The 25,033-nt window shown below is 35.0% G+C and overlaps 3 protein-coding genes across 6 annotated transcripts; 1 reads left to right on the top strand and 2 right to left on the bottom strand.

The window, feature by feature from the left end:
* Positions 1–63: 63 nt before the first annotated feature.
* On the bottom strand, positions 64–5,775 carry LOC128190429 (stromelysin-3-like). Its single transcript, XM_052862472.1, has 11 exons — positions 5,618–5,775; positions 4,704–4,789; positions 3,470–3,621; positions 3,301–3,376; positions 2,965–3,107; positions 2,067–2,321; positions 1,650–1,814; positions 1,313–1,480; positions 1,036–1,175; positions 754–902; positions 64–333 (listed from the first exon to the last, which is right to left on the bottom strand). Exons 1-11 carry the CDS (start codon positions 5,699–5,701, stop codon positions 240–242), a joined length of 1,512 nt encoding a protein of 503 aa, XP_052718432.1. The 5' UTR covers positions 5,702–5,775; the 3' UTR covers positions 64–239.
* Positions 5,776–12,302: 6,527 nt separating this feature from the next.
* LOC128189641 (galactose-specific lectin nattectin-like) lies at positions 12,303–13,958 on the bottom strand. Its single transcript, XM_052861323.1, has 5 exons — positions 13,836–13,958; positions 13,636–13,733; positions 13,126–13,222; positions 12,608–12,830; positions 12,303–12,405 (listed from the first exon to the last, which is right to left on the bottom strand). The coding sequence occupies exons 1-5, from the start codon at positions 13,879–13,881 to the stop codon at positions 12,372–12,374; spliced, it is 498 nt and encodes a 165-aa protein (XP_052717283.1). The 5' UTR covers positions 13,882–13,958; the 3' UTR covers positions 12,303–12,371.
* A 4,712-nt stretch (positions 13,959–18,670) lies between these two features.
* On the top strand, positions 18,671–22,423 carry LOC128189074 (putative methyltransferase DDB_G0268948). Of its 4 annotated transcripts, none has more exons than XM_052860515.1 (6): positions 18,671–18,767; positions 19,949–20,426; positions 20,757–20,844; positions 21,077–21,174; positions 21,355–21,486; positions 22,123–22,423. In XM_052860515.1, the coding sequence occupies exons 2-6, from the start codon at positions 19,963–19,965 to the stop codon at positions 22,205–22,207; spliced, it is 867 nt and encodes a 288-aa protein (XP_052716475.1). In that variant the 5' UTR covers positions 18,671–18,767; positions 19,949–19,962; the 3' UTR covers positions 22,208–22,423. The 4 variants fall into 4 exon arrangements, with proteins under 4 accessions (XP_052716475.1, XP_052716476.1, XP_052716473.1 ...); XM_052860516.1 differs by having other exon boundaries at positions 18,672–18,767; positions 19,946–20,426; XM_052860513.1 differs by having other exon boundaries at positions 18,679–18,891.
* Positions 22,424–25,033: the final 2,610 nt, after the last annotated feature.

The following is a 25,033-nucleotide window of genomic DNA, read 5'->3' as shown; positions in this document are numbered from 1 at the left end:
TTTCATCGATGTTCATAAACTGACACAAACAAACAAGCATGTGAATAAATATAAAGAAACAACTGTCATTTACGTGATGGTTTACTGAAAACAAAACAACTGGGAAAACGAAAAATCTTATAATTTATATAAATCAATTTAGACACTTTCGTCAGTGTAATATAAAATCTAATTGTTAAATTATTATTATTATTATTAATGACTGTGCAAAGTCACTTCCGGTGAGCGGTCAGCCATTTTTATCTGGGAGCATCACCACATTCCCCTTTTAAGAAGGCAGGGCCAAAATCTCCTACCCGTACAGTTCGGCGACTGGTGTCATATTTATAATATCTGTAAATAATATGTAAATATGTCATTCAACAGTGTTCCCAATAAATTATTCCATATGGATTTTTTTGCATTTATTTTTTTTGGATGAAACATATAAATCTCTGTAGAAATAACATAAAGCACTTAGTTGAATATTGAGCACAAATTATTAAATTAGATGCAAGTATATATACCAAAAGTTACATGTATACCAGTACTATTTATCACCTGGCTCTTAGTATCAATAGCTTAGCTATAGAAAACTAGAATTTCATTTCGTTTTGATACATTAACCAATGATAATATCACATATTTCTGAGCATCCACGAACTTAGCTATTTGAGGTTTTAAAATAATGTTTAATTCAATTTGGATGCAAAGACTTATTATTCTAAATTATCAAACGACTTCTGTATGATTGTCCTGTTATAAAATACACACCTGTTTCCTTTAAAGAAATAAACAGTTCGGGAGTCCCATCTTACGGCAGCATCGATCATACTCGGAACTCCACTGTACTGACTGGAAATGTAACGATGAGATCCAACTATAACTTCGCCATTCATTTTCATCCTCCAAAGGATACCACTCTGTTCGAAAGCAAAAATGAAAAACTGACATCAACTTTCACATCACTTCCCTCATCATTCCTATACAAATTTGGAGCAGAAAAAACATCGTCTGATCTGTTGAAAACGATCAGACGTTAAGGTTGATACGTACTCCAAACACTTCTACGTCATTTCCGGAGGCAGATGTGGCGATCACGGCCCGTGGTCTCTCGGGCATTGTTCGAGGGCCGCCTTGTACCAATATTGTACCCATAGGATTCCTCATTCGGTCAAACTCCCAAAGTCTTTGACCTGCAAATTAAATTACGCCTGCTTCAAAACATGACATTGTAATATCACAACTGTGATTCTATTACATCATACATTCAAAGGTCTGAGAATAATTGTCAACGAAAATTTGAAGCATATCTTCTTTAATTAAGTAATACCTCGCATAAAATAAGTGCGACCAAGACTTGGAATACTATAGGCTGCGTCCATAGACCATGGGGCACGCCGAAAGAGGTTATTGGTTCGAATTCTGTCTAGGAAGCCTCTCTCTGTTATTCTCATGACGTAATTGCCTTGGGTGAACACAAACAGCGTACCATCAAAATCTGTAAAATAAAAATGATAAAATGGTAAAAAAGAATTATGTCTAATACTTTGGCAATATACAAAACCAGATTTTTCGCAAAAGCAAACTTTTAAAGTTCAATACCAGGGAGATATACTTCTGTTTATTTGAATCTAATAATTTATAGCTAAACACGAATGAAATCTCACCTCTGACAGCAGCTTGTATCTGAACGTTACAAAATTCCGGAATTTCTGGTCTTGGGGTAGGTCTGGGGGTAGGTGCCGGGGTGATTCGAGGCCGAGGTGCTGGTGTGGTGGGGCGAGATGTTGTCATAGGATAGGGGGTGGTCAGCGGCCTCCCTGTTGGCGGACCTAAAGAGTAATCACACAGAAGTTGAGATTTTTAAAAAATTCAAACAAAAAAATCTGATTTCAATGCTGTAAAATTTCAGATATCATTTTGCATCTTAACTATACAACGAATACTACATGTACATGCTTATTTAACATGCCAACTCTTCAAAGAGAAACTTCCATTTGATTTATCAAATTGACATCAATTATTATGCGAATTCGACTATTTATTTTTTTTCTTCAGAATCCATTTCCTGCATATAAACACACCGTACAAACTCTGCATCCCTTTCACGTCATCGTCATGCAGCGTGAAACTCGCGTTATATCCGGAATAATACGGGTACATGAGCGCCCCCTGTACGTCTGAGTGAAACAACCCCATGGTGTGACCAAACTCATGCACCGCCACCGTGAAGAAATCGGTCTTGGTGTTTCCCACTTCGTCACCAAACCCCCAGTTTTCATCGTCATCAAAGTGGACATCGCCATTGGATGGGAAAAAAGCATGCGCGAGTACTCTACCTAAAAGAAGTAAAACATGGATTAGAAAAATTTAACAATTTATAAAAGAAAGTTTTTTTTTCCATTTAGTTTGAAACTTTGAAATTTTAATCGTTTATCGTTTTTATAACGGCATGATGCCGGGCATGCATGGTCGTTTGAAATCCGGACTTTTGGGAACAGATCTTTGCAGTTTTTCATAACTTTTGCAACGTATAAGACTTCATTGGAAACAACGAGTCATTCTCAATAAGGCAGCCTCCCACATAAAAAGGAAACTATCTTCGCATCGGGATTTAGGTTTTCAAAGAAAAAAACCCACAGTTTATAACCATTTTAAAAATTTACTTAAAGTTTCAGCAGAACTATGGGCTCTCTGAAATAAGCATAAATAAATACAGTAGAACACGGTTATAGCGAACACGCTTATAATGAATTGACGCTTACAGCAAAGTGATTTTAAGTCCCCGTGACTAGATAATATGTTGAAAACTTGACGAATATAACGAATTTCGCTTATAACGAAGTAAAATCACCCGTCCCTAGCACTTCGTAATAATAAGGGTGTTTTACTGTAAATAAATAAAGGGTAAAACCACAAAAAAGGTTTAAGCATCCTAACTATATTTGGGATCCCCCCATAAAATGTATAGAAATAACCTACCGCGGCCATCAAAGGAATTGCTGACACCGTCCCCGTGATTTCGAACCTCGAAGGAAATGGTTATATCGGACTCGCCGGCGACCTCCCTGAAGGTTAGTGGAGTCACATCGGCCCAATGCCTCAGTGCTCGAGCAATCTCTCTCCTTCCAACAGACAAATCAACAGTATTAAACTACTAGTATAACACCTTGTGCTGTGTATTTCTGGTTTGTTTCGTCCATTACTCAAGAAAAAAAAAACTCATGTATAAACACATTATTCTTAATATGTTGTTTTTTTTTAATTATTATTTGCTCAATGATTCGTCTAACTAAACTGATGTAACGCTAAATATACCGAGTTTTACTTTGATCAAGCTGTCTGGTATATTTGGTAATTTTCCACGTCAGATCTGTTTTCCGCCATTTTGGGCCTTGAATAGTAGATGAAAAGTCATCAGAAAAAGAAGCAAAGCAGAAGACAGCCATTGAAAGTAAAAGATATTAAGGTTAATATCAAAACTTACCAAGATTGAATTGTTGAGGTTGAAGTTCAGGGTTCATGACCTCATCCTTTTGCATAACATCTTCACAAGCACATCTTCGTTTGTTCATGACCTCTTCGTCTGCGGGACCGATGACCCCTGTGACCTCGAGATTGCTGAACATTTGCCACCATCTGAAGACAAGAAGAATTCATGACATTCGTTCGGGGTTTTTTTCAGCCCAGTAAGTTTTGGTCGTTTTTGCACCGCTTTTCACATGCATAATAAGGATACGAAACATAATCCCAGAAGTAAAAAAAGTATATCAAAATTAAAAAAATAAAATAAAAAGGTAATGATTATTTCCCAAAACCCATTTACATGCACACGACTATATGAATACACAAATATATCATAAATCATGTGACACTCCCATCTCCTAGCCAATCTTGTTGAATCCAAAGTATTTGTGAAGAAGAGATGTATTGGAAAATCCGCTATGTTATATGATGTGACAATCCTCACGTAATGTTCTAAAGATATTAACCAGTGGTAGGGCGTTTACTATACTGGTAGATATCCCGCAATGTTAGAGATATTACTTAAACATACATGTAGTATAATATCTATTCAACAAAGAAAGAGACATCCATCCGAAATCAAAAGATATCCCCCTAAATTACTAGTAGTAAAAGAGATTTTGATTGAAGTTAATGGAGATTTCTTTGTAAAAAAAAACCCAAAAACAAACGATGCATCTTTGAATCATGAAGAATAAAGTATCTTGAAATTTGAAAGACGTCACAGGAAATTGAAAGGTTTTTCTCCTTTGTACTATAGTTACAACAGAGCTTGTCAGTATTTCCTCTTTTACGAGCCAATGACCACCAAAAAGTACTTGAGATTGTGTTACATACAAAATTACTAACCACATCCGGAAACTTTGAGTGACTAATCTTTAAAACATGTTGTTAGTCATAATATGAATTAATATCCGTCGCAATTCATTTACATTGTCCGTTAACATAAATTGCACCATTTTATACATGCTTGGTCTACGCTTCTATAATTCCACTTGAATAAACCAATGGCTCGTTCGATAATTTGCCATGTCATGATAAGTATACGTCGGAGTTCGGGATATTTTGGGGATTTCTGAAGATGCTAAACCAATGTGGTTTAACGTTGATTGGTATGTCCATCATGTTTTACTTATCAATTAATACGGTAAATGAGTTCGATCTGTGGAATGCCGTACAATTATTTTTATACTCACTTGATTGCGTATATTCTATTTTCTTCACTGGCCAGTCGATTGGTGTTGCAGTTTTCAATCAAGTATCCATATTTACACAAATAAGTCTAAAAAAAATGTAATTTTACACATTATACTCTAATACAATGCATACTTTCATAAAAATAAACTCGACCTGATGTTTATCCGTTATTAGTTTAGACCCTCTCCTTAACCAATACTATTCTAAGAGTGAATGTTAAGATATTAACTATAACGAACACGCCCGCGAATATTAACCATAACGAACACGCCGCGAATATTAACCATAACGAACACGCCCGAGAATATTAACTGTATCAAACACGCCCGAGAATATTAACTATATCAAACACGCCCGAGAATAAGAATTGTGAGGTTTTATTGCAAAAATGTACGTAAAATATAAACAAACCAAAAACATCCTATTTAGAGGGTTAGAAGATAGCAATATCAGCTATTTTTATCCTCTTTTAAAAGAGATCTCTGTATAAAGATATAGAACACTAAACAAATATTAAGTTATCTTATTTTAAATAAAATATTTATTTTTTTTCCTTTTTATGATAGTTTATGGCTAAAAATATCATATTTATAATTTAAAAGTAGATCCGAAGGGTAATTTGTAGACTATCTAGCCTCCTTAATTGAATATCATGAAAGTACATCATGACAAATTCACTTATATTAAGTAAGCGTATATTTTAAGAGCATAATTTTTGGATCATATGTATGTACAAGATAAAATGTTATGTTAGATTGCTCTTGATTTGACATCACATCAAAAAATATAATAGATCTAAAAGTTTCTCTACTTTTTGTGCTCAAATATACGAAACAGACACCGTTATATAACGTGTCAAAGGAAACATTTTAGACTTATTTTTTTTAGACGAACTATCTGTCATATGTCTCACCTCTATCTGCTCCGTTGTCTTTTCTCCAGACACAGAATACAGTATCACTAGTGTAAGTAACCCAAAGATCATCGCCGAATTCATTGTTTTAAACCGGAATGTCTGGACGCCCTGTTTATATACACAACATAGCACTCAAAGATCAAGGGGGCACTTCATTTTGTAAAGTTAGAGTCCTGTCATCTTCCGAATCTCATCTACAGATCATCACTAGAGATCTGACGTCATCTTTTACCGCATGTTGTGAAGTGTATATAAAAGTAAAATCAATCCCACGTTCTCTTTATTTAGCCCCCCCCCCCCCCCCCCCCCCCCGTTGCTACGTGCCTACCATATGCGGATATAAAAATTATTATTAAAACTAGCAAGATCATTTGTAAAAATTAAACGGGGTCATGTGACCCAGACTTTTAATTTACTATCAGCTGGAGCCTCAAGCCGGAAGCCGTCCACAAATAGTTTTATTAAATTAAATATTCTTAATTTGGTCAGTAGTTTCGCTTGGAGTTACATAACTGAATGCACACAGCCACTGACCGGTTTGTTCCCGTTTTGCACACATCTAAATATCTAGTATAGTAGAAAAAATGTGTGCCAAACGGGAATTTGTCCAGGTGAGATAACTTATTAAATTGCTATCGTTTGTTTCATAACTAATGCTGAGATTTTATTTCAATATCTTGCTGCACTGCTACAAAACGCAAGAAAAAATTGATATGCCAATTTTATTTTATATCAGGTATAATATGAATCTGAATTTGTAACTATATATGATGTGTAACGAATTTTGGATGGTCATTTTTTTCTATATACTTTATGCAATTTTCAAACCCCTGTCATATTCATGTACATTGTATTGTGAATAAAATTCCTACTCAAAATGTTTTGAAGCATATTCGAAGAAAATGTGGACGATTACTTATTTATATGATTCAAATTTTCAAAACCCTGTCTTTCAGTACTGTGATTTTAAGCTCACCTGAGCTGAAAGCTCCGAAACTAATCAGCCAGGAAAGCTGAAACTTGCGTCAAAGCACCATCTGGTAGTGTAGATTCAAAGTTGTGAAAATCGTGATACGCAGGGGCAGGGTGTGGCCACAATGGGGGTCAAATTTTTACATAGGAATATATAGAGTAAATCTTCTTCTTGTAAACTAATCAAACAGGAAAGCTGAAACTTGTGTGGAAGCATCCTCAGGTAATGTAGATTCAAAGTTGTGAAAATCATGACCCCTGGGGGTAGGTTGAGGCCATAATTGGGAGGCGAATTTTTACATAGGAATATATAGAGTAAATCTTTAAAAATCTTCTTATCCGAAACTGATGAGCCAGGTTATTCTTTAAATTTGTTTAGACTTTGGCCCCTTGACGATTATTGGGCCTCACAAAGGGTTCAGAGTTTGATGTAGGTTTATATCACATATATAAACAATTGTTTAGGATCTTTTTGATAATTGCAATGCTCAACATGTGTTATGACTATAATTCATCCTGTTAGAAAGGGGCTAATGACAATAAAAATAAGAATATCCAAGGGGAAAATTGATTTTCATTTTTACAAGATCTACATGTATTATACTACATTGTCCAGATAGTTTGTATTATGACTCCATAAAGCTATTTTTAATAGTAATTATACCTATTGTTCCTCTGACTATAATCTAAATGAAATTTTAACAAACATTGAAATAAAAACATTTAATGATAAACAAAGAGACTCCTTAGAAGGTGAAACTGAAGATGATACTGAACATCTGATATCTCAATATGCTGATGACACTGTACTAATTTAGGTGGCTCAGAAAAATCCCTCAGAACAACTATTGGTGAATTGAATAATTTTAATACAATTTCTGGACTCAAGATTAATTTATCAAAAACACAATTAGTCTGGATAGGCAGCAAAAATATTCTACTGAAAAATTATGTCATGAAATGAATTTTCATTGGACAACACAATTTAAATTACTAGGCATCCAATTTGACGTAGATCTAGCAGATATTCCAAAACTCAATTATGATAAAAAGTTAGTGAAAATTAAAGAAATTTTCAATCAGTGGAACAAAAGACATACAACTCCTATTGGTAGGATTACTTTGATCAAATCTCTTATCATATCACAAATGAATCATTTGTTTATTTCACTTCCAACACCATCAAGTAAATTTATTAAAGACTTAAATGAAATATAATTGTTAAATTTTCTTTGGAAATCTAAGGTGGACAAAATAAAAAGAAAACAAATTACACAAGAATATTCAAATGGTGGTCTCAAAATGATTGAAATAAATAATTACATCCAAAGTCTATAATTCAAAATGGAATATATTATTAAATAAATCAATTAATACGGACATAGTACTGAAGACTTCATATCCTGTATATTAACTAATTCAGTTAGAAACTCCTTTTGGAAGGATACATTTATTGCTTTTAAAAATATACAAGATAGAATGAAATTACTTACATGGCAAGAATTTATTACACAACCCATATGGTACAATAAGAACATTACAATGGGGGGAAAATCAATTTTCTTTATTGATTGGTTTAATAAGAATATTGTTTACATCAATGATTTGCTGGATGAAAATGGGTCCTTTTTAAGTTTACAAGACCTTCAAAGTAAGTTTGATGTCAAGTCAAACTTCCTTACATTTCTTGGTTTACAGAAATCTATTTTAACTAGTTTACATTATCATGGAATATCAAAAGAAGATAATAACCCAATGCCTTTTATACCTTTCCACATTAAATTATTTTGCTCACCTCGAAAAGGATCTAAGATCATGTATAATATTCTAAACATGAAAAATGTTACATCTTTCAATAAATCAAAATGGGGATTATTTTTTATGTTGTCAGATTGACAGTGGAAAACCATATACCAGTTACCTTTTGTCATCACTTAAAGTACCAAATTACAATGGCTGCAATTTAGAATTAATCACCACATTCTAACAACTAATAAATATCTATTTAAAATAGGAAAGGAATGTAGTAGGTTATGTAACTTTTGTAAACAACATGATGAGGCAATTTTTCATGGAATATGGGAGTGTCCTAATGTTCAAGAACTCTTTCAGCAATCTTGGGATGAAATACCATATAAATATATGTTGTAGCATTGCGCTTGTGATGTTGATGGTACATGCTTTTGCGACTCCTATCACACCGCTGCAAATGTGTTCGGGATGTTTATTTATCGTTGCTAAGTAAGTAATAAATCCAGAGGTGCTCGAATGAAAGTTAATGAGACTCGTTCAGCTTCTGTGAAATTTCGGAAGTATATGTGTTCGGATAAGATTCTCAAAATACGTAAGTACTGGTCGTTTTTCAAATCATATCCTACTTTGATTTATGTTAAAACATGAAAATCTTTTAAGATTAATGTTTTATTCCACCATCTATCGGTTATTTGAATTAAACGATGATATTCAGAACAAAGTTGTCGTTCGTGTTCAACCACGTGTGGAGTAGTTGAAAATATTTATAAACATTCGGTTGCTTAATAAAAACCATAGCCATGTTTGATGCTTGTTGTGTGCAATACCATGTTTTAAAAAAAATAATGGGTGTCTGTTTTGCATAAAAACTTAGTATATCGAGCCATTTTCAAAGAACAGTCCGCATAACATAATATAGTCTGTTATCACTATTGATGCTATTACTAAGTCAGGGGCGGATCGAAAATCAACGCTAAGGGGGATCTCTACTAAGCATGTTAATTGTTGCAACTGCAGAAAAAAACCCTATTTTTTTGTATTGTCACATTTCTAGAACACATTTTACCCACCAATTAATGAAGATAAAGTTTTAAATCAATAAACATCTAGATTTTATTTTTGACTACAAGTACCTTGATTCTATGAAATATACTATAAACACGAGGCACTATTTTTACTGCAAAAGTGAAAAGGTCAAATAAAACACGTGGTCCAAAATTTGAATGACAATAACATTCGCAGGGATGTATCAGATGTGAGATATAGAGTCGTGTGAAGTTTTTCAAAGCATGCCATTTTGTATCATTTTATGTGATCTGATTTGCACACAAGAATACAGTATACATGTTTCTTTATAAATTTACGAATCAAGAGCCCTCGGGAGGGAGATATACATTTAAATAATAAATAACACAAGACGTTCAATCTTGCCGAGCGGATTATATAAGAAAGTTAGTTTTCCAAGATACCAAAAACTGGATTCCGAGGGACAATTTTGTGGGGTAAGGGGGTCCGAGTCATATTCACGGTGACTTTTACTATGTGAATTACTTTACTATGTTTGAAACACAGGGGCCAAGCCCATTTTTACATTAATTTCAATGTAACCATAAATAAAGAAAGGGGTCGAACTCTGACCCAGATAAAAAACTACCAGCTCGCTTCAAAAGCCTAATAAATCAATTATTTTTTACAACACTTGCAATATGCGTGTATTTTTCATAAAAATAATGTCTAAGATACACTCATGCCGAATTTCAAGTTGATGGGTCTTAAAATAGCGAAGATATACGTCATTATTCTCTCGAATTCGCCAGTTTATTTTTACTAGGACATTTACCGGTCCAGGGCTCACGATGGCATTTTGCCTCTGACAACAGCAGTATTGCAACAAGTCGAGAAACATTCGCACTAATCTTTTAAAATCTCACATCAAATGCACGCTACTTACATCCTTAAATTCCGATAAAATTCCGTAAATACTCTCCAAACTGAACTTTTATTCTGCAGCCACATTGACTTCTGACAGGGCCAGCCATTTTGACGTCTTCGAGAAATACTGATTCTGATTGGACCATCAGGAATATTAACCAATGAAATTGAGTTTAACATTTTCTATCACAATGGCCGGTCTGGTCAGAAGTTGATGTGGCTGCAGAATAAAAGTTCAGTTTGGAGAGTATTTACGGAATTTTATCGGAATTTAAGGATGTAAGTAGCGTGCATTTGATGTGAGATTTTAAAAGATTAGTGCGAATGTTTCTCGACTTGTTGCAATACTGCTGTTGTCAGAGGCAAAATGCCATCGTGAGCCCTGGACCGGTAAATGTCCTAGTAAAAATAAACTGGCGAATTCGAGAGAATAATGACGTATATCTTCGCTATTTTAAGACCCATCAACTTGAAATTCGGCATGAGTGTATCTTAGACATTATTTTTCTGAAAAATACACGCATATTGCAAGTGTTATAAAAAATAATTGATTTACTAGGCTTTTGAAGCGAGCTGGTAGTTTTTTATCTGGGTCAGAGTTCGACCCCTTTCTTTATTTATGGTTACATTGAAATTAACGTTAAAACGGGCTTGGCCCCTGTGGTTTGAAATACTCCGTTATTGCTGTTTAAAAGAAGGGGATTCTTATGTCACTTCTCTCATAGTTTAATAATAAATTGACACATGTAAAGAGGTGGAAAATTCAAGTTGTGATGTTGACATATATTGAAAACTGTGCACTATAAAATTTTACATCTTCATTCGATGTGTTCAGCTAAAAATATTAATTGATTATGGTTAAATGATTTAGGTCAAAATCATGTAAAATCAACCTCTCAGATCCACACATGCACCATTATGGAAAAGCCTGTAGCGTTTTAATTTTTAAGCCGGTTTTTCGAAAGAAAATTGGATAAAACTCGGTAACTTGGAGAAATATATACAGCGTATATGAAGTATAAAATACATGTACAAAATGTTCGGTTAAAAAAAAAATTAATATTATCCAGTTGAAATATCATAAAGTGTTCAGATGTTCATATTTACGTAATGAATGTTTTGGTAATATAACTGCTGTTAAATATAGATATTTTCTCTGTTAAAATATCAATCACTACTAAATTAATATAATTGAAATTTTGTAACTTGTTTGCCAACAATAAATTAAAGGTCTGGCTTTCAGTACTTTCAGTACTTTGATACACAGAAGAAACCAAATGCCGATCTAACAGGACAAGTAGTGTAGAAGTAATCCATAACCTTCCTAGCAAAGTGTTTCTGGTCACATAAACCTGAAGTATTTACAACAACGCCTTCCTTTTTCTGATTTTTTTTTTGGGGGGGGGGGGGGGGCAGAGAAAATGTTTGAATTCTATTTTAACCGCAGATATAGAAGGCAAATCTCGAAAACGTGACCAAAGTGTTAAACTAATGGTTAAACCAATCAAAATAAGTATGTAATAGACATGAAACACATTTCTAAGAAATTCTCCAATCAAAAAAAAAAATCAGAAAAAAGGTGTAGTAGCATCCATAATTCAGGTGTCTTTGTTTTGGATTCTCTACATAGATCAGTCTCCGCACCCTTACCTTTTTCTAAAAGGTGTTGCATTGTCTGCACACACAATTTCATTCGAAATTCTCGTTCGAATTTTTTTTCCGCTTTTTGGAAAGACCAGAGAAGTTGCGATTGAAAGCATTATCTGACTAAATTACATTTTACAAAAAAAAAAAAAAAAAAAAAAAAAAAAAAAGCTACCACACGTGGATAAGTGAATGATGGTTTCTTATTGAATTGAATTTAAAATTTTGAATTTGAATACAATGATAATGAAAAATCCAACAAGAGAACTACCATTACACTCACTTATTCAGTCCTCCGATTAAACGGAACTATGAAATTTCTATCAAGTATGTTTTGACGTACGAACCCTACCCTAATGCATTTTCTAGTAAAGAATGTTGGTTTCATCCACATGAGAAATAGAATTTACTTTTTCGTCACAAAAATACATCCGTAAATATTTAAAAGTTTTCATCCAAACGTCGATTCTTGGAAAGAGGCTAGGCTACAAGATAAACAAAAATTGAAAAATTAAATACAACCAAATTCTATTGCATTGCAATGCGTTTTTCTTCTGGTAAATCTATTCATTGGATTACATCTCATGATTAAATAATTCTTAATCATCCTTCATGCAATTCAGTATTATTGAAATTTTCATTTATCCACAGATCTATAACAACCAACTATTTCCTCTTTCTACTCACTGGATTTCGCAGATGAATTTGGCGCTTTTCTCACAGTCGTCTGCTACCCAAAAATTCTGATTCAGGGGGTCGATGGCCAGGCAGTGATGTGTCACGGGTTGTCCCCCGGCCCAGTTACTGAACCCCAGGGTACCGTCCTTACCCCAGAGCCACGTCCCGGGGGTCTGGAAGTCTGTCCCTGATGTCCAGTATTTCAAGTGCAAGTCTTTGTCAGATCCGGAATCTGGAAAAAAAACCGGAAGACATTGAACCAGCATTTTTTTCTCTCCCATTTGGGCAGCACGCGGTAAGTTTTTGTACTTTCTAGTAGGCAACTTTTTCTACCACAGTTTATTTTTTCTCTCTATAACATGAAATTTTTTTTACAAAATATATATTCTAATTCTGGTTTGTCAAAACTCACGACATGAAAACCAATTCATTTTTAGAGAGACGAGGTCAGAATCACATCATCGGAGACACTGGCGATCAGATCTTGAATGTATAAAGTTCCTACATAGGCTAATGATCAAACTTACGGTTGACGCCAAGAGTTGAAAGTTCGTTTTTAATGAATTCATTTTCTGTTGAAGTTTCAATCGCCAAAAGCTTTGCGCCCAAGAAATCACAAACCACCTGAAATGAAAATTACTGAATGGCGCAATTTCCACGATGCTTGGTACCTGAGATCATCTGAAAATGAGGTTAGACAAAACGTACAATGCTTTATGAACGAAATTACCATAGTACCTTTACCAAAAATTAACAATTATACCCATGCATTTATCCCCTCCTCGCTATTTGAGAGATATTCTATAAGGTTAGACACGTCTTGGCTGTATTATATATACATGTATATAGTGTTATAGTTTAGTGGTTAAATAAACAATCTCATAACTTCGTATGGTAATGAAATTTAATATTGTTCAAATTGACAGTATATGAAACGGATTACATATACACATTTTGCCTTCTGCGCTCTATGTACTAAATATACCAGTTTACATATGTATTTTTTTAAAAAGATAAATTGGATCCCCTTTAGTTACTTTGGCGCCTGCCCAGTCCTGTGTCATAGATCTTATCAGGTAACAGGAGTCGCCCCCGTGGATCCACCCATTCCTGCACGAGGTTGGTCTCTCCGCATCTACGATCAACCGAAGTGAAAAAACAATACAGAATTTGACAAAGAACGTTTTAAATGAATCTATTATTATCTAGTGATATAAATATTCCAGGAGTCACATACTTGAATACACAGAGAATATAAGACAAAGACACAGTACAATCAACATGGCGGGCGGTTAACGATCAGTGTGAGAAACGTTAGACTATGATAAGAAGGTGGTTTTCTTGTTATATAAACAAGAATAGATAAGGGTTATCCCATATCCAAGATTTTCTACTTTAAATGATATGAATTTTCACTGTTCTCAGCGGATCTAAGTTAAAATCATTAAACTTGTTAAGAAATTGGTGTATATATATATATAGTTCTTCGTGTCCGAAGCAAGTAAACTTCCACCAATCTTGCGTTGATAATAAAACGCCTTGTAATCCATTGTCAACCTCTGCTTCGCGTCGGTTGACAATGGTTTTCTCGGGGGTGTTACCCTCCCAAACAGGCAGTATTTATAATTTTATTTACTGCCACAGTCTCAATCTCTACGCGGAGTTATCGTTCCTGCTTCGCTCCACTTATGTGTTGTAGCGCAGCGTAATACGCCCTCTGGTGAGAGATTGCCACAGTCTATCTAAAATTTTCCCAGAATGCTCGACCGTGAAGTCGAGCATGCGTTTACCAGAAACAGACTAACGTAGTTGCTGACGCTCGATCAAGAGCGCTAAAGCAATAAACAAGGTTAAATACATCTATACTTATAAATTAAGGCATTTTGCAAATAAACTACAAAATGCCTGCACTAGAGTAGTTGCTTACACCTTTGGTATTTCAACACGTGGGTGATGATGTCCGTAAGGTATAATTGAATTTTAACCGATACGTTATTATTGTGAAATTAATCAAAAACCTACTTTCATTTTCGATAAACAAGCCCAAAATAGCAAAAATGAGAGAAGGGTGGTGGACACGCTTTGGCGGATCCAAGACAGGGATCGTTTGCATCAAAATATATGCTTGCAATGAAATAATATTGAATGATTACGTAAATAGTAACTACATTTATTAGGAACTTACCTGGATTACACATAGAAGTTAAGATTTGACAAATGTTGAATAAATGAAATAAGGCAATTCGTCTCTTGAGTTTGATAGATAGAAGCTAGCGAAGCGCGACCTCTAGCGAAAGAATAGAATAGAACTTTCCAGAACAGGGTAACCAAAAACGCTGTTTGACTAATAAACGTCTTGGCGAAAACTGTAGGACGGGTTCATCATACATCGCGGGTAGATATTCATACCTTAAGGCCCTGTCACACCAAGCTGCGTCCCCACGGCGTGTTCACCGCGTTGTAAAATTTATGGAATCGCCGTAGGATCGCAAGGAAAATTCAGAAAAAATATACAGTTTTATTTGAAAATTTTACAAGTGGAGATGTCACGGCGTCCTGACGGCGAGTTCTTACGGAGCTCCCACGGCGATTAACTGCGCTCTCGCTGAGTCTCTGCCGAGCGCTCATGACGTGCTAGGAGTTTTTACCGCGCGTCCACGGCGTGCTCTGCGCGCTGACTGCGCTCACAAGACGTTCTTTACTTCTTGGTAGGTTAGTTTTAATTTATACAATTGTTGGAGATCTTACGGCGCTTTCACGGCGACCTCACTACGCTTCTACGGCGTGTTTTTTAGAACGCCGAGCCACGGCGCGTACTTTGTGCATGTTTAAAGTGCGCGCCGTCGCATGGCATTCTTAAATGCTCACGGCGATCCCACCGCGACGGACGAAGATGCCGTTGCGTTGTTACGGCGCTGTAGGAGACTCTCCTGCGTTTACCTTGGCGTTTTACAATTTTTAAGGACGCAGCGGGATCGCCGCGAGAACGCAGCTGTGTGACAGGGGTTTTAAATGGGATATTTTTGGTTAATACAAAATAGTTAATAAATGAAATGCAAACATTTGATGCGATTTGCCTAGGTACGCGGTATGACTAATTTACACTACGGCGGAAAGTGTAGAGCGAGATACTTTGAAAATGACAACTTTGGTTTTAAAAAACGCAAATAAATATGCATACATTAGCTTTTTGTTTTTTAGTTGCATACAATACCACGACTGATTGGTAGTGAACTTTAATTATACATTAAATGTGTTATCAAACGGGGAAGTTCAATGGGGGGGGGGGGGGGGTTGTACCCTTCCCAATTTTTTTTTTCGAAACGGTCTATTATCTGAATTTCACATTTGGGACATGGATAAAAATATTAGTGAAATTTGACCTAAAGAACAAAATTTAGACAATACCAACTCACTGGTTTTAAAAAACAAACAACAAAGAGAATTAAGGACATGTTCATATATATATATATATATATATATATATATATATATATATATATATATATATATATATATATATATATATATATATATATCATTCAATTCAGTTTAAATTTTTCATCCCTTTCTCTAAATATCTAGCTAAACTTTTTGTTTGTTTTTTATTTCAATTTTAAAGAATATTTTAAAACAAAAGATGTTTGTGAAACATTTATGCCCCCCTCCCTTGGAAACCTCCACAAAGAAAATGAACGTAAATTGCAAATATTTGGAATTCTTCTACGCCAAGTCCAAGGGGCATTACGCTATCGAAAATTGCTCTATCATGCCCAAAATACAATTGACCTCGGTATTATTCAGGTAAACCTGTAGGCTATACTAAATATCATTTCAATATGTGCACCCTCTGTGAAGAAAATGAGTGGAAACTGCAAATAACTGGAATTCTTCTACGTCCAAGAGCCATAACCCTGTCGAAAATTGCTCGATCGTACCCATTATCAACCTTGACCTAGATAATATTATGATAAACCTGTATACAAAATTTCATTTCAATATGTTCATCCTCTGCGAAGAAAATGAGCGGAAACTGCAAATTACTGGAATTTTTCTATGTCCAAGGGCCATAACTCTGTCGAAAATGGCTCGATCGTACCCAATATCAAACCTGACCTAGATATCATCATAATAAATCTGTATACCAAATTTCATTTCAATATGTTCATCCTCTGCGAAGAAATGAGCTGAAACTGCAAATAACTGGAATTTTCTACAATGAACGTTCAAGAGCCTTAAACCTGCGAAGAAAATGAACGAAAAAATGTTGGTGGACCGACCGACAGGCCGACAGACAGCAGCAAAGCAATATGCCCTCCCTTCTTCGAAAATTTTCCCGGGGGTGGGGGTAGTATTGGTCCGACGATTATTTCAGTTTGTGGGGGGGGGGGGTGGGGGGTCGAGGTATATATTTTTTTGTTTTTATAATGGTATTTATAGAAATTTGAATTTTACAGGGAGGGGGCGGATCCCTTAACCCCATTCTAGATCCGCGCATGAAGAAAAAATGCGGACACAATATATACGGAAAAAAATATGATTCAACATTGGGTGCGTTCAGAGTACTGCCGTTGGCAGACAAAAGTTACCACTGTTAAAAATTTTACCATTAGTATGCCAATGGTACCAATGTTTGCCGATAAAATTTACCATAGGTAGACATTTCTGTAGACGATCTAGAGCTCTGTTAGCGATGGTAACTTTTTTTTTATGACGTCACAAATATGGCGAATATTGTGTAAGCATTTAAGGCAACAGATTAATTTCACGGCTTTTTCACCTTAAATCTTGTTGTAGCTGAACAATTCCTTATAAGCATTGTAACATGCCACAGTACAACTGAATAGAATTTCTTTCCGTATATGTAGGCAAGTTGCAGGTGAATGGGGACATTGGTTGGAATATGAATGTCATCTAAAGCAACATTTTGAAATTGAAAGTTTTCTCCAATTTTTTGCCTATGATGTATGCTATCTACTCGGCCTCAATATTTTTCAAGGAAGAGAATATACTCTACAAAAAACTTTCTTTTATAGATGTTCTAAAACCGATCAGCCATATACATCGAAAGCTCTCAAACAGAGTTTATACAAAACACCAACAGGTTTTTTTTCAACATTAGGGGTAGGGCCCTTTAGATTGTTGTTGGCATTAACCATAGAATTTACTTTCAAATGTGTCCCTGGACAAACGGTATAAAAATCATCGGGTGTATATGATAGTACAGTAATCTCATATTATAATGACTTACTCTAGCCATGTTTTTTAAAAATCTACACACGTCTTGCAGGAGAAAAAAATGTAAGAAAAAATACTTTACTGTACAAAATTATATTTCTGAATGTATCCTTTTGGTGCAAAATGATCAACGAGGCAAAAATATTGCATCTTTGTTTGACATTTTCCGCTAAATAATCAGCCAGTGCTAACAATGGTACACCAAAGGTACCATTGTTAACATTGGTACATTTCTCACTATTTGTACGCCAAAACTCGTTCAGAGTACATATGGATCCAATTGCACCAATTGTTACCATTGGCAAACAGGTATTGGTACCACTGGAAATACTCTGAACGCACCCATTATTCCATTATGTCATACATTTGTTCACATTTGCTCGCGCGGGTTATCATCTAGTATAATATAATGATTTAGACTGGTATAAATCTCTTCTAATAAACGGCACCTGACTTTATTTTCTAAATGACCGAAATATATACCCCTATTTAATATCTTAATTTACGGAGAGGGGTATATTTTTCTTATCATGAGAAAAATACACAATCTTATTTGGTTCTTATGAGTCTCTGCTTCATACTCTGACTACAACGTTAGTCATCTCTTTTTAAAATGACTGGAATTGTGCTTTTGCAAAAGCATTTTAATCATTAACAAAGATAAAGGACAAAAATTAATTGAAACGGTATTTTTTGTTGAACCAAAGGGCACAAGTTTACGCCGTCTTATTCGCCCATCTCCCGGTTTGTATATGGCTCTGAATTAGACAGACATGGGTTGGGTTTCTATAATTTTTCGGAACAGACCTTCATCCATTTGACTTTTATTGTACTGCTACTACATCCAGTTATGAATCGAATGTAAACAATGTGTTCGAGATCGAGAAAGCAAAGGTCGACTAACTTATCCTCTCATTGATCGAAGACACAGGTACATTGACTCGCTATCGGAGTATGCACGGTATACTACATGTAGTAAGAGTAGCACACAGGGTACGGTAGAGACGGTCCGCTTTAAATTTTTTCCAGGACTGGTATAAGATATAGCTGTACAGGTATAAATCTTTCTGCATATTAATAATAATAGGGTAGCTGTAGGTCTGTAACTCCCGGTCTGAAAAAATTCCGATGGACGACCGAGGTTGAGGTCGTCCATCCGAATTTTTTCGGACGATATTGTACATCGCCAAGTATCTGTGATTCCTACTCAATAGAAAATGACTGAAATTCTATATAACCATTTTAATGATCGGTCGAAACCTTCAGCAACCGAAGAAAACTATAATGGACTGCACGATATAATCATGATAATATCAGACACAAAGTTTTAAATAAGAGGTATTGGTAATATCTTTTATTTAACGTATTGATGTACATTATAACCCTGTCCCGAGTTTTTGCTTCCACCACTTTTTGCTTGATATTTCGATAAATCATAAATACCTTTGTGCTAAAACTACGTTCATCCACTAATATGAAAAATGTCCAGAATATCTGTTTTGAAACGCTCCCTCTACCGCTTCAACTTTAAATACACATCCCAAAATAGAAAATCTACGGGGATTTTGCATTGCATCAGCCATTAATAAACCTGGATGGTAGCGTTGAAAAATTGCGCGAGGTATCCTGAGTACTTCCGAATGGGGAAAAGATGTAAACATTTCCCATTATAAATCTCCGTAAGAAATTTGTTTTTGTTCCTGTGAACTTTTATGAGAGAAAAGTGATAATTGTTCAATGAAGATATCTTGGACACATTCCCTTTTATCGATTTCAACTGAATTTTTTTCACGAGTATGTGTATTTATATTAAAAATCATCAAAAAGTAATGGAAGCAATAACTTGAGACAGTTTAGTTGCATTTACTTACTCTTTACAATAGCTTTTATTACTCTTTACAATAAATTCATTAGTTTGTGAAAAGAAAATGCTTTCTTTGATGATTCATGCGGGCTATATGAACAGAATATAAATATGAATATTATGAAAAGATATTTTTTTCAAAACAATATGTGCACATTGCTACAGCCATGAAACTATCATCTAACAAAAGAATTACTGTATCCTTGCTGACTACAGTAATGATTTCCATGTTTGTTATTCTTAAGCAGGTATTGTGATATCAATGCAGTCATGGATGGCGAGAGTTAACCGTATTACCTCAATCCTCAAACAAACAGTACCCCCGTGTGTCACCACATTGTCGCGGGAGATGGAGCTGTTTGTCGGTTCGGAGCATTCTCGTCTTTACCAAAAGCATAGACCAGCATATCCCTCAAGTCTGTACCAATTCATCGCAGACTTCTGTAAGACGGGAACCGGAAGTCTTGACTCCGCGGTGGACGTTGGATGTGGAACTGGACTGAGCACCCGCCCACTCTGTGAACACTTCCGCCACGTCATCGGAGTTGACGTCAGTGAAACTCAGATTAAAATGGCTCGGGAAGCGCATGCGCAGACTAACCTGTCGTTCGAGGTCAGTGAAGCGGAGCGACTGGCGTTCATGCATGACGCTAGCACAGATCTGGTGACAGTTGCACAAGCCATTCACTGGATTGATCAGGAACCTTTCTACAAAGAGGTAGAAAGGTACTGCTGTGTCAAATGTAGTGTTTGTTTGTCTCCTCATTACGTTCATTGTTATACAATTCTAAATTTCAAATGCAACGACAATAAAATGAAAACTTTGCATAGCAAGCAATCAGATTAAAGCTTGGTATTTATGTACTTTTAAAATAAAAAGTGAATTCAAAGGGTATATCAAAAGATTTTCTTGTTGCATAAACTTGAAGTTTAAAACAATTTAACCAAAAGAATCAATAAAAATTATCCGTTACATGATTAAATGTTAGACGTACGTACTTACAAATTTTAAGATCAGCACATTTAAACCAAATTCTTGGGGAAACATATTTGCAGGATCCTGAAACCGGGTGGAAGTTTGATTGTATATGGGTATGGAAACTGTGTACTGGATAACGACAAAGGCAATCAAGTCATCCAAAGGGTAAGCATAGACATGGCATCCTCATCTAATCAAAAGTAAAGCGCCACCGTTTCTTATATGTGGAGCATGGTAATTGACATTTATTTGGTACATGCGTTGTCCAATTGCGCGGCCATTAGCAGTTCAGTGTCACACACAAAACATACTTGTAGCATGTTTAAGATGTATTTTTCCACAAGAATTTAACATTGGGAGTTTGCTCTTTGATATTCTTCCTATCCGTGTTTCCTAGTTTTACCGACATGATCTTCATGGCTACTGGGACTCCAGGAGACGTCATATTGACAACTTGTGCCAGGAAGTACGTCTTCCGTTTCCAGGATGGACAAGGTAAACGGAAAAACATTAATTACAAGATTCTAGCTTATTGATGTTGATCATCGCATATCCCTCAATAGATGGTAATATTTCTACTATGGTTAATAAAATCCTTAGAATGATAATGAGTACATCCTTTGTTGGTAAACAGAAATTCTAAACTTAATTGGTTTCGCATTTCCTTTGATTTAGGAATTCGGATTTCGTCATACAATACAGATGGACGGCTGCGGAGGTTGTTGGTTACCTGTCCACTTGGTCAGCCTGGCAGTCCTACCTCAAACAGAATCCCGAGTCTCATCTACTGAGGGACATAGAGGAGCAGTAAGTGTTTGTCACGTATGTAATGCAACAAATGCGCATAGAAGTCATCAATTCCTTTGCCCGTTGCAACTCAAACACAGCGTGATTTTGTTAAGGCAAAACGCCTGCAGCGTACATGTACGAAGACGAATAATTGCTTTTAACTTTGACACAGAAATACCAAAGACATAAGAAATCGTTGATATCGTCGATTTTAATAGTATCCAAGTAATCCAAATACAAGTAAAATTTTGTATCAATTTTTATATAATGTAACGTACATATAAAACCTATCTTTGAAAACGGTAGTATATTGAATAATCAAATACCATGTTCCGGAATTAACTGTGAACTTTGTGAAACAGTATAGAAATGGAAAACATTGGATTAATCTTTATTTTTCCGAATGCGAACAGAAGGAATTAATATCTTTTTATCATATCATAGTGATATTGTCATATCATGATATCATAATGAGCTACAGAACTGTAGCTCCCGGTCTGAAAAAATTCGGCTGTACGATGCTATAGTCGTTTTAAAATTTACAGCAAATCAATATTGCATTATTATTTTGTGAAAAAGTATTAGATATTGAAGGAATTTAAATCGCCCCTGGTCTTAATTTTGAGAATAAAAGACATTTCGTTTATTTTACAGTTTGAGGGATATATATCTGGAACAAGGAGTGACCATCACGTGGCCTGTGTTTCTTTTACTCGGAAGAAAGGCACCCACAAGCTAGGACTGTCTCTCAGAGAGAGAGAGAGAGAGAGAGAGAGAGAGAGAGAGAGAGAGAGAGAGAGAGAGAGAGAGAGAGTATAATGAAATTCCATTAAGAGCTTTCCCCCTTACTTGATACAATGTATTAAATGTTTTTGTATTTATTTTAATAATTGTACATGTGTATATATCTCCGTATAATGTTTATTCGAAGAAGAAAATAAATATTGTCATTTTTTTTTAATGTTTTGTATGGCTGCTTCGGGGACCCTCAGTTTAAAAATACATTGTGTTTGTGTTCCCAATACACTCGGAGAATAGGACTAAAGTAAATAAAAACGGAACTATTAAAATGTGATAAACAAAACTATCTTTGAAGTCACATCGTTATAATTGGACATTTTGGGGTTTTTGGGATTTTTCTCGCAGCACCAGGTCAAAATTGCAACACAGTTTAAAATGTGTCTTGGGTAAAAGTACCCCCGCGGAGTGGGAGGGTGGTTTAAGGAAAACATTACACGCCAGCCCGCTGATACCCCTGTGCATCTTCATATTCAACGAACGTTACATGATAATAATTTAATTCTGGTTGTAACGCACTTTCTGATTGGCGAAAAAATTATTTTATATCGTGTTAAGAATGTTGCCTACGTCATAGTAAGACTAACGTCAAAAACGTATCAATACGCCTGACGTTACGTTTGAATTTTGTACAATTTTACGTCATTTGAAAGGTCAAATGACCGTTTTTATCTACAATGAAGAGTAAAAAAAAAATTTAATTATAAGCAATGAATTCAATATGTATTAGTTTTATACGATATAAAATGGTTTGAAACAGTTTACGCTGTTCGCGATTTATAAAACGTAAACTGACCCAAACCATTTTATATCGTATAAAACAAAGAGATATTGAATTCATTCCTTAAACTATAAAATTGTATTTTTTAAGGGTAAAGTTACCAAAAAACCCTCAATTATGCTGTTGATCACACGTGCTTGTCTTGAGTATCAATAAGCTTGCTGAGGTAAAAAACAAGTTGGGAGTATAAAATATGTTATTTTAAAATCACAAAAAAATCAAGTTATCAAACCAGGCATCAAGAACAATCAAAGTACTGATACTGGTTCCCCAACCAGTTTAAATTATATAAACTGGCGGTTATTCAATGCACCTGAAGTAGAAATCTAACGACAATAAAGCTGAGCTACATGTATGCTTAGAGCTTTACAAACTACTTTCTTAGGTGATTCATGCCGGTGTTGTATAGCAGATTTTCCCCCGGAAAACCTACTATATAGTAGCCTTTCCCGCGGGGGGGGGGGAGCCCCATAGTAGGGTTTCTCCCTCACGGTTTTGGTTATTTTATAAAAAATATTTATGGAAACCCGGTAAGGATTAAAATCAATGTTTCTACATTCCTAAGTTGCATACTAGTATATATCTGCATTCATCCTTAAAAGTTAATTTTCGTTTTGCCGATTTATTTACACTCAGGTGCCAAAAGTATGTCAATTTTTTTTCTTTTTACTATATATTTCATTGAAAACCAACATTTTTCAAAGAATCGTTAAAAAATAACTCCTTGACCGATTTCAAAAAGACTTGGATTGAGAAATTTAGTATTCCTCTAGCTTTTTGGCATCATATTTAAATATTTTTGCAACCTTCAGTTCTTAAGATTTGATATTCACAATCCAAAGTAAGATTTTTCAGCTCGCATATTGCAAAGGATATATAGTAGAGCACTTAAAAAATATCTTCGTGTTGTGTTTGAAATATCAAATTTTACAAACAAGTTGTCAAAAAAAACCATTTCAATGTATGTCAAAAGTGCAAATTGAATCTTCTTTAATCAATAAAAGTTTTTCCAAATTAGACAAAAAATAACAACAAAAACCCTTTTAAATATGAGTCTTGTTTTCAATGAAATATATAGGGAAAAAAGAAAAGTTGACATACTTTTGGCACGTTAGTGTATTTTTTAGACAATGCTAAATATTGAACATGTGTGTAATGGAATTAATCACAGAACTTAATTTAGGTAATTTGATAGAAAAAAAGTACTTGGTTTTACAAGATATACACTCATATGCATAATTTTGTGTTCTGAATTTGTAAGTGAAAACTGGTTTGAGAATTTTTCAATAAATCTATCAGTCCGTCTGTCTGTTTGTGCAAATTTTATCCAGGCTAAACCTCTGTTTTAGAGAAATTTTGTCTACGATGTTTCAGAGCCAGATGTTTAAAATCCAATTTTTATGAATATAGTGTATATTCTTTAGGGGCCCATATCTCAAAAAGGAGAGATGACCACATCACCATATTTTCACAGTGGCAGTGGTTTTCCATTTGTAGATGACTCTGGAAATTTCAGACCTCGATATTTCAGGGCCCGATGTTTAAAACCCATTTTAATGATTGAATAGTGTTCTATATGTGTGGATCCGAATCTCAAATTCTAGATATGACCACTAAACCATATTTTCACAGTGCTAGTGGTATACCACTAGTAGATGACCCTGAAAATTTTAGTCCCCAGGGTAAGGGCCCTTGATGTCTCTAAGCCAGATGTTTAAAATCCAATAATAACGAATACTAGTATTGTATTTCTTAGGGGCACAAATCTCAAAAACTAGAGACGACCACATCATCATATTTTTACGGTCATTTAAAAGTAAATGCGTCATTTAGAAATACACACTCACCCATATATTTCTTGATCAAAACGCTCGCAATTTACGTTTTCCTTTTAAATTTACGAACAAAAATAGTTTAAAAGGTACTCGGGTAAATTCATTATTCTTCAGCTTATATCTAAAAAAAAAAATAAGTCAGCTCTTAAAA

Source organism: Crassostrea angulata, chromosome 6 (assembly GCF_025612915.1).
Source record: "Crassostrea angulata isolate pt1a10 chromosome 6, ASM2561291v2, whole genome shotgun sequence".
Classification (NCBI taxonomy): Eukaryota; Metazoa; Mollusca; class Bivalvia; order Ostreida; family Ostreidae; genus Magallana; species Magallana angulata.
The sequence above is the reverse complement of the archived record's forward strand: the minus strand, read 5'-3'. Positions and strand labels throughout refer to the sequence as shown.